General features: G+C 40.8%; 1 protein-coding gene across 1 annotated transcript in view; it reads right to left on the bottom strand.

Moving 5' to 3' along the window:
* The window catches only part of LOC138030119 (transcriptional adapter 1-like), a 10,796-nt gene continuing 65 nt past the window's right edge, over positions 1–10,731 (bottom strand). Inside the window, exons 1-9 of the mRNA XM_068878006.1 lie at positions 10,680–10,731; positions 10,565–10,601; positions 10,250–10,304; positions 9,620–9,685; positions 6,978–7,078; positions 6,517–6,726; positions 4,088–4,236; positions 2,086–2,221; positions 1–611 (exon numbers count right to left, since the gene is read on the bottom strand). The exon at positions 10,680–10,731 is cut by the window's right edge and continues 65 nt beyond it. Coding sequence (XP_068734107.1) covers positions 441–611; positions 2,086–2,221; positions 4,088–4,236; positions 6,517–6,726; positions 6,978–7,078; positions 9,620–9,685; positions 10,250–10,304; positions 10,565–10,601; positions 10,680–10,731 — 977 coding nt within the window. The 3' untranslated portion in view covers positions 1–440. The remainder of the gene's footprint in view (positions 612–2,085; positions 2,222–4,087; positions 4,237–6,516; positions 6,727–6,977; positions 7,079–9,619; positions 9,686–10,249; positions 10,305–10,564; positions 10,602–10,679) is intronic.

Raw genomic sequence — 10,731 nt, 5'->3', positions numbered from 1 at the left:
TGGGATCAAGTTGAACTCATTTACTGGACATTTCTGTGAAACAGACCACAACGACAAGCGTCACGGAAAAAAATTGTCACCTTTAAAAAAAATAACTGCTGCAGCTGTGGTTTCCGTACAAAAGCTGGACTTTAAAAAGTCCATCTTCTCTCATTTCAGCCAATTGAAAATAAATTTAATGTCGAACATGGAAACATCATGCGGGAGATCGAGCGCTTTCTTCATCGTTTCGACCGTCAGTCAAATGTGAACTCGGCCTCTGATTGGTGCAAATCACCGAATGAATCCATCCAATAAACGTCCCCAGAATAAGACAGTTGAGTTTGGAAATCAATGGCCTCTCGGAGGTCCTTTCGCAAGAGACACAAAATGATCCCACCAGCGAGCACCCCTCTTCTATGACCATCACGGATATTATTTACAAGAATCTTAATATAAATTTATAACCGTAAACTTCTTTGTTGTTTGAGTCTTTCATATCTTCTTCTGGCTTCAAGTTTATGGAGATGATTTTGCTCGAGTTCATCGTGACCAGGGTGCTCCATGTTAGCTAGTGTTCTTTCCATGTTGGCAGAGTAAACGGTATGCGAAGGAATCACTCTGCGATGAATCTAAAACAGTGACAATGATAATAACAACATTTACGTGTTAAGTAATCGCGGTTTAAAGTGTACGCAGGTGACCTCAGGGCGCCATTCAAATCCTTCGAGTATTAATTAAACTCTCTTTCTCCAAGGCTAGTGCTTGTTGCCGATATAACGAGCACTGTGATTGAGCAGGTGCCAGTCATTGCAATAATCACTTTATTTAAAACTCAAGGTTATTTAGCCGAGCACGAGTGCTCCGCTAATTGGGGAGACGACTGAAATCAGAACAAATCAGATCAAATTTTAGCTTTTGCGGAAAGGGGAAACTCGGAGTATCCATGCAGAGGAAAACCTCTCATAACAGAGTAGAGAACCACCAAACTCAACCCACATAAGGAGTCGAATCCGGGAATCGATCCCGGGCTACATTGGTGGAAGGCGAGTACTCTCACCACTGTGCAAGCCCTGGTCCTTATTATTCCATCATAGAGCGATTTTCAATTGAGTGTCAAAAGTAATTAGGTAATTACTTTGGTTTGTGATCACTTCACTCAGTGATTGGTTCAAAGTTCTCGTGCCATTTCTTCAACCAATCAGAAGTGAAACCAAAACCAATCGTGGCTCACGCATGCACATTTTCCCGCGCTTTATGTCGGGTATGTGTAATTACTACGAGTTTTGATTGGTTTACTGGATTGTCTCTGTCCTTTTTGATTGGCCAAAGTAATTACTTTGGTTTTGGTTTTACGACACTCAATTGAAACTCGCTCTAATTCCCATTGGCCAATAACGAATTAAGCCTGGATTTCACTAGCGACGCAAGCATAAGCACAAGAATAAGCAAACTCAGCAGCTTGTTGTTCATAAGAGCCTTTGTTAGAACAAAAGACACTAATTAACAACAAGTAAATGTGCCTGCGTGTGTTGTTTGTGCTTATGCTTGCGTCGCTAGTGAAAACCTGGGTTTACGCAATAACGAATTGTACAACTTAAGGTAATTCCAACGCTAAAATAGACCTTTTGTCTATTTATTGGGATTTGTTTGGCCGTTGATTTTTGGGCATGTCGAGGAAATTTACCTTACCAACTCATAAAAATACTTTTTCAAAAACACACACATCTTTACTAACCGAGTTCGAGGTCTATACTGCTACGGACCGAGTTTTTTTTTTCCGTTGTTTATCTCCGGTACGAACCCAAAAAACGAGGTTAGGACGATATTTATTTCATCTCTGAGATAATCAGGCGCGCCGGAAAGAAAACTACGGTGTAGTTGAAGTCAAGTGAAAGGTTCAGCTGCCACAAATAATGATAGATATGCGTCAAAATCCGAAAAACGAATAAATCTTGTTGGCTTTTTGAAATAGTTGCTTGCAAGATTCAAACAGTTTCACATGTTTATTTCACATAAACAACATGAAAAACGTGCTAAAAACGCAAGCGATCATGTAAAGTAAGGAATCGCAACAAAATTTAATTGTAAACGCGAAAACCTCACCTGTAGGGCGTCTCTTAGGTCTACGAGTGATATGGGAGGTCTGGCGACTATTTTATGGTCACCAGAGGCAACTGTAACTGCCGCTTCGGCTTCAGCTTGTTCCAGTGTTCTACCAGTATTGTTATTACTTACAGATCTGACAGAATCAAAAGGAGAAAATTAGTGACAACTGAAACAAGCGCCAGGGAATTTACGCAAGGACAACTGCAACGGCAACGGCAAGGGCAACCGCAACGAAAACTTCACTTCGAAATATAACTTAGCACTATCGTAAGTATTTCGCGATTATTCCATCTTGTTCACGTTGTATTATAGGGGTGAACTATCCTGTAACTGGATGGGTACGAACGGCTTTAAAGGGGCTATGTCACGTTATTTTAAGGTGTTTAGGGGAAATCTTTTGTTAATCACGAGTTTAAAACTCAGTTGAAAATGGTAATATGGAATTTATTTACTGATGAAATTATCGTTACATCCCAAACAAGATGATTATGAGCAAAAACGACCTTTATCCAGGCTATTTGCCATAAACTTGAAACACGCCCGGCCGACTTTTTGCCGTCAAGATTACCCACATGTAATCCGTTTCAATCTTCTCACTTTGTTTTCATCCATGCTTCTCCTTCCTTTAGCTGTATTTCTTTTATGTTGTTCAACAGTTCTAAGTAGTTATTGCAATGCTTCATTCCACTTTTTGAGCATTTTAGGTGTCATAAAATTAAATCATTTTGCGTGACATAGCCCCTATAAAGTAAAGGTGTAAAACAGACAGTTCATTGTTGTTTTTTTCTCTTTGTTTGCCTATCGTTTGTCATTATATTTGTGCCTCCCTGAATCGACTTTTTTCCTTTAGACGTCAAACTATTTATCCTGCCTCCTAGCTAGATTAGCGTGATAGATATTGAGTCTACTACTTATTTCGTGTATCCCTACGTGTGGTACAAATAAACTTTTTGTTGTTGTTGTTGTTAAAACTTTGCATGGTCATTTCACGTTGTTTTTTCGTTGGGAGTGTGGCAACGAAATGCACGAAAATACGTGCTCGATTATTTCCCCCTTTTAAACTAATGACACTCCTCCCTTTTTGCCGTGTTATCGTTGCCGGAGCCGTCGTCGTTGCCTAGGGCCACAGCAAACTGCTTCAACATTTGCTTCAACCTCCATTCGATTTTGTTGAACGATGTTGATTGCTGGGGTGGGTAAACAGTTTCAGCACATCATCAACATTTGATTCAACAAAGCTTCACGAGAGGCCCGATATTCAGCCCCAGGCTGCACCCGCGGTTGTTACTATGGGTACGGACATGGATACGTCATTGAGAGACCGATTAGAGCGCACGCGCGTACCCAACAATGTTGAAAGAGTGGGGTAAACGGCTGCAAACGGGGGAGTGGTGGCAAACGGTTTCCAAATCGCTGTTCAACAAAATCGAAGGGATGTTGAAGAAAACGTTGAAGCCACTTGCCCGGGCCTTAAAACTCTTTATTAGAGAGATAAGGCGACGAGTTCACAGGAAACATCAGGCTGCTGTTCATGATGAGAACATGAAAGTCCTCTCTCTGTCTCTTTAGAGACGTTGCTCGATATCTGAAGATAACAGGTGGATATTCAGCTCAAATGAAACACGTTCCCTTGATCATTTTGCGAAACGAAAATTTCAGCCTGAGGTTCGCCGTTTGCGGAAAACGCAAGGGCTTACTCTACCTATTGTTGCTAAAGTTTCCTAAAAACGTGAGATAATTACATTGAAGGACCTATGGAGCACATCAGCACACGACGACGAATTCCCAATTCCCTCAACACTACTTTCCTGTTCATACCGGCCGGAACAGTTGCTGCACGCTACAAATGTGCAAGTCATAATTTTTTCAGTCTCGATCAGTTCATGCCGCAACAGAGTGCAGAAAATTTATCTCTATACGGCTTTCTCTCCGAAGTCGTGTCCGTTGTGGATATTAAGCTCCCTAAAGCTATTTTTAAAACTGTCGAGTTTCTTCATACTTTTCTCCATTTGGCGGCCAGGGGCTGGTACTGTTTCTAAGGTGCATTCTGGGGTAGGTTCCACCCATTGCATAGCGAAAATGTCCATCACGTAGTCTGAATGAGCTTCGCATAGAGCAACAAACTGTCAAAATATCTTTTACAAGGTACTGCAACAAGACGGATGAAAAAACTCTACTGTTAAGAAAATAAACAGATTATTCACACCAGGACATTGGGAAGTCATTTCTAACACAACTTTTTAAGTCTTGGTACTTCAAAAACTCATTAATACTTGAAAAGCACATTGACCTATCAAATGGTCGATAATACATCAAGTAGAGTGACTCACGCTTTATATCGATAAAACCTCCTCCTTATTAGCATCCGGTGTTTTATCAGATATAAAGTAACTGCACGTGACACAGCTTGTTTTTCTTGAACGTATGCTAAAGATCTCCTCTTTGTTTGGACTCTGAGGGGCACGCTTTTTGTCTTTGAAGTCGTTCAAAACACTCGTCGCAGCACGTGTTTTATCAGGTCTAAAAACACAGCTGCTCGTTCTTTTTTAAATATCACTTAAAAGTACTTGTACTGAAAGAGAGGTTATACGCTAACCCCGGTCAATGAAATGAAGAGGATTTGTTTACCGATGATGACTTTATGGGGATTCTCGGGAAGAAATCCGAATGCTCCTCTGCTGAAGTCAAACCGACGACCATTGAAACTACGAAATCGCAAGTTCGTACGTTCGACTCTCGCATTGGAGCACTCAGATCTTTTCCGAGTATCTTCGAGTCATCATCGGTATATAAATCTCTTCATAACTTTGTTACATGTCCTTTGCTCTGGAGGGATCTTACAGTTAGCCAAAAGCAAGCTCAAACAAGAACATCCACGACAGCAATGCGAACGTCAGTTGAAAATATTCCTTTGTGTTATTGTAATCTTTCGGCAAATATTTCAAGTTTTTTTACGATGAAAATTGTGTAGCAACTGTCTAGAAATTGAGCTGATGTGAACCGTGAGAAAATTAAAACACCTCGCTGGAAAGAAAATGACAAATGATATACCAATACAATCAATGCATGAACAGGGCACAAAGAGCCATTACTTTTTGTCTGCCTTTTTGCAGAATTATCGTTGTCGACTTAACAAACAAGGAGCTTTACAAGATATACGATGTAGAAGGATTGTTTCTTGTAAAATGGCGTGCTTAGTAACCAGGCCGAGGCTGGAATTCGGTCAGGGAGCAGCTAATAAATACACCGGTTCTTATGATGCCTTTTGCAGACAAATGTCACAAAACAATATAACAAAAACGACAGAGCCTAATACAGCTGCATCCTGTAACGGTCAAGTGAGAGAGGTGAAAGAGGTGCGTCGTATTTGCTAGAGTTGACCAAGTTATGTTGCTAACTGGTCTGTCTTTAAACACAAAAGAGCACTGAGGTTGCACCAAAACAAGGCTGTATCAATTCCAACCTCACTTAAGCCATTGACTCCTTGGAGTGAGACTAACAGACTTCACTTTGTCGAATGCCAGACAATTTTACTCATCAACTGGGAGCGTCCTGGGAGACGCCTGAGTAGTTAATGGGTTAACCAGTCACGTCATGTCCCCTCCATTAATTACGGACGGTGCCTACTATTGTTATTGCATATTTGTTCTGCGCATCTCGAGATACTCGGATTTCCTATGGGTAGTGCTTATTAATACAGAGATATTTTTGCGCGGTTCAAAACCATGCGGAGAAAGCAGAATTTAGCAAGTGCTCTTGGTATCGAAAAAGAAAATTGGTGCTAACCACGCATTTTTCAGAGATAATTAAGCTTGAATTTGGAAAAGAAAGCCACACATTGCTTTTTATTCTGAAGCTTTTTACAAATATTATTGATTAATTATCTTTGAAAAATGCATGGTTACTCCCACTTTTCTTTTTGGATTTCAATAACACTTGTTAAGATCTGCATTTCCCGCATATTGAGTAAACTGCGCAAAAGTACTTTTGAATTAGTAGGCACCGTCCTTAAGCCTACATAAAAAACAAATATGCCATAGCTTGATCGCAGTTAGGGTTACAATAATATTATTGTAATATTTAATTATTACACAACTGTGGTCAATAGAGAGGTTAAGCACGACGATTACGCCAAACGGCAAAAGTCGGAGTGAAATTATGGTTTTGTCAAAAATGTAAGAACCCTGCTTGATATTAGCTCTTTTCTGTCCTCTTAGCTCCAGATATCAAGCAACTTCTCAAAGGAACGAGACAAGTTAAAATGAGAGAATTTTCACGCTTTTATGATAAGCAGGAGCCTGCCGTTTCCTGTTTGCAGTTGGCCGTAAATGTCATGCTTAACCTCTCTACTTTCTACCCAAACACACTGACAAGCATTAATAGTCTCAATGAATACTTGCAACTATGGTTTGGTAACTTTGTGGGTACCTCTGTTGCATGCAGCATTAAGGACACTGTGTCATCAGAGACATTATCCAATCCAGCATCCCAGGCACCAAGAAACAAACGTCCATATATGGTAGCAGAGTCTGGTAACATCATATCATAAGTACAAAGTCCAAATTCGCTGTCCTCTGATAGCTCTTTGAGAGAAAGTTCTGGTGCATCACGTAAGGGATCACACTGAGTGAATCTTTGCTATGATAAGAAATCAATAACATGTTAATTAAAGGGGACACCGTTTTTGAGTGGACGTCAATGATATTAACCCTTTTCAACCATAAAATCAGCTGTCATTAGACAGTAAAATCTACAAGTGTCACTCTTAGCAGGGAACTGGTTAACAGACATGTTTTGATAGATACATCTGCCATCTTCAGAGTGAAAAAAATAGTGTGTGTTGTGGTATAAATATCAACGGACTTAACCTTAAAAGATTTGTTAATTACCTCAAAGTTTGCCTTCAGTGCTTTCTTTGCTTTTTTTATTTTTCCTTTCTTGATGAGCTGTGGTTTTGGAGGCAACTTCTGTGGTGTTCTTGGATGTGATGCTATAAAAAGCCCAAAAAGGACCCTTTTTTAGTTTTTAAGATAAAATACAGGGCTGCCATTAGGTTCTGAAGCAGTGTATTTCACCCGTAACATGTAAATACGTGGCCAAAGGCCATGTAAACAAAGGCCCAAAAGGCCTGATCCCCTAGGGGGGTCTGGGGAAATGCTCCCCCATAAAATTCTTAAAATTAGACCCTCGGAAATGAATTTTCCTGCACTTTGAGGCACAATTTTATATTTTCTCAATCAAAAAATATTGAGAAAAAAAACAGGGCAAAAAGATAAACTTCCCCAACGAATAAAGATAAACTACACATTCACGCGGAAATGGTCACTCATCACAGAACCGTGAAAAATGGTCAGCGGAATCCCATTCATAACAAGTATTGTGCATCGATAATGATTTTGTTGCTGAAAATAGCGTCAGAATCGAACAACTATCAATCAGGGATGTTCCCCAGAGGTTTTTTACAAAAAATGTTTGGATTTTTACCAAAAACACTAATCAAGAAATGAGAACACAGACAGACCTGGCAGCAATTATATTATTTTGTTTTACAAGGTCACTGCTCCATGAATATTCATTCTACAGCAAACATCATCCATAACATTGACTGGGGTTTTGCTAAAAGCAGGCCCATGGCTCAGTGGACCATGGCCCACGGCCCGTGAGGGCCCGGCAGCCTGGAGGCCCAAAGGCCCGGTGGCCCAGTTCTGATTTTCCACAGTTTTTTTTGTCCAGCGTTAAATCCATGCGCATGCACAGATCTGCATAGGGTCTGCATCGGGCTTTGGCGTGCAAAATGCGGCCTCCAGGCCGCCAAGCCGTGGGCCGTGGGCCTGCTTTTAGCAAAACCCCATTGACTGGGCTCAGTCGTAACAGGTGTTACGGGTTACGGCCCCTAATGACAGCCCTGAAATAATAATTGTTTATAAAATATTGCTCAGACATTTTGAAAACCAAAAAAATATGTCATTGATTTTAGTTGTTAGTCTTAACCCATTGATGCCTAGGAGTGAGACATAATAGATGTTAGTCTATCTAATGCCAGACGATTCTACTCCATTAATGGGGAAAGGTTTAGGAGTCAATAGGTTAATCCTGAAATCTAAGACTTCCTGGATAGCTTAGGCAAAGAATGGAAGGAGGGCCAAGTCTACAGCCTGCAAAGGTGCACGAATGCCTTAAAGTGCCTATAAACCCGAAAATTTTTTTTTGCTTTGAGAAGTCTTTGTATCGCTCTGAGCAAAATTGCCCAAAACTGGAATTTTTTACGAATTTTTAAAAAGCGGTTTTCTCTGCCCGCGACCGGGTAAACGGGAGACTGGGCCTAGTGACGTAATTCCCGGACATCAGCATCAGGCAAATCAACAGAGGAGACGCGTAGTTTTGTAGTTTTCCCTGCGTGCCGGTGAAAGCAATTTCTGTTTGGCTGACGTTTGTAAACAGCGTACATGTTAATCAAGAAATGGCTTCGAACGACTTCATTCTGTCCTCCGGTTCAGATACGGAAGTTTCAGAAATGGAAGATTACGAGCTGGAAGTTGAAGGTTCGCCAAACTCGAGCTTTGCGGCCAGCGATGAGGAAGACACGCACGAGGCATATGCTGACGATCCCCTAGCGGACGAAGAGTGGCTAGAGTTGTACGAACAAGAAAGAAAGGAGGAAGAGGCCCTAGAGAAGACACTCCAAAAGCGCCTAAATGGTGCAGAAGAAGTCCGAGACTGGTAAGTTGTAGCGATCTCACTCCCATTTCTCAGGCATGGCTTCACCTCTGATGGAAGTCACAACTTGTGAAACTCACAGTCCAGGTTTTACGTCACGAATTACACTCGACCCATTCCCTTTCGGCAAGCTCACCAGCTCGGTAATGGGTTTTCGAATCTCGCGTCTCTGCCACTATCCAGTTTTAACCAAAAACAAAAATTTTTGCGCCATTTTGCTCAGAGTGATACAAAGATTTCTCGAAGCAAAACAAAAAATTCGGGTTTATAGGCACTTTAAGTTTCCAGACTGTTGGCAAGGCTGCTGCTGTTTTCACATTCAGTTTTTCCTTTGATAGCCACTGGCTGGTCCATTCATTTGAAAGAAAACCTGACAAGTTGGTGCAGGGGATTGTGGGTTCAAGCCCTGACTATATCAACGCTTGAGGTCACACAAATAAATATGGACAAAGTGTTGCCATTTTGATGACATCAGCTGGCCTAGTTTTCATGGGAAAGGAAGGTAAATGTTTCACACACTGTTTCACAACACTTAAATGGTAATAAAATCTGTGAAATGATTAAAATTCCACACACTGTTTGTATGTCTTTTACGGTTATTTCATGGCTGGGTGAGTAAACATTTGGTAACATAGCTTCCCCAAGCAACTTTAAAATATACAGGAAAAATGCTTAGTCAAATATATCTAGCTGAATGCTTTACGGTTCATGGAGTCCAACCTTTCTGCCAAAAAGGGGACACAAATTATATGCACATCATAAACAGTCAACAACATAGAGATGATTGCAGTCTTGAGTTATCCAACTCACGTACCTGAAGTCGCACCAAGAGCCTGGCATTTTGCTAAAATAGCCAGCAGGAATTCATTATGAAAATGAACTACAAAATAAGCAAAAAATATATGATATACTTGATATCACTGGCCTGTGATTTAAACCTTAAAAGAAACAGGTGCACTCCACAGAACTTTATGTAGAACTGATGACTACGACTTTAAAAAAGCTAGAATTGGCAAATCGGTTATTTCAAAATGAACACACGGAACAACAATAGAATTCAGAAGTATACAAAACCACCAAATGCAAATTAGTGCCCAGTCCCCTTTTCCCGTGTTTCTGACCGATTTCCATAAAACGGTGGAAACCGATATGGATACACCCCCTGAAGACGAATTCGCTTACCTTTCTTTCACCCATGGTGTCCAGAAAAATCAGGAAAACCAGAGAAGTTCCGTCAAAACCAAGATTGCGGATAACTCATCTCCAGGTTCTCTTGGTTTTCCAAAATGGCGGGCATGTCAAATTTCCGACCATGGGGCAACACATTCATGTCAACATCCCTACCCAGGGTAAGGCTCTCTGAGTCAATAAATCTCCCGTAGGTAGCCCCCCTCCCCTCCACTCTGGGGCTTAACATTGATAGGAGCACAAAGAGAAGACTTACGATTGTCATTGCCAAGGCATTTCTTAGCCTGTGCATCAAACTCTTCTTTGGAAATCTGCGGGATAAAAAAAAAGTGCCAAGTTATCAGAAGTATGGAGCTCTATGGATGCTTTAGCAGCGCTTACATGCTTACGGGTTTCAATTCCTTGCCGTCACGTGCTTGAAAACGTACGTAAACAATTTAAGATTATTTTTACAGAAATGCCTTTTTACAGCACTTATCCATGAAAGCTACTTAACTGTTCAAGAGAACTTTTTCCAAAGTTTGACAGTAAATTACAGAGAAAAAGTACTACACACATGATATGGCATTACCTTCTGTTTGTACCATAGTTTCATATTACTCCAGTACCTTTAAAATGAGAAACATTACACAATATTAGCTCCAAATAAAGGCCAGGAGCTGAAAGAAATGAATGAACGATCATACGTTTGAAAGAAATCCCCCAGCGCCTCTCCAAGCTTCCTTCTCGCCACGCTTA

This window comes from Montipora capricornis, chromosome 2, assembly GCF_036669925.1.
Source record: "Montipora capricornis isolate CH-2021 chromosome 2, ASM3666992v2, whole genome shotgun sequence".
Lineage (NCBI taxonomy): Eukaryota > Metazoa > Cnidaria > Anthozoa > Scleractinia > Acroporidae > Montipora > Montipora capricornis.
This window is presented reverse-complemented; position numbering and strand designations above follow the sequence as displayed.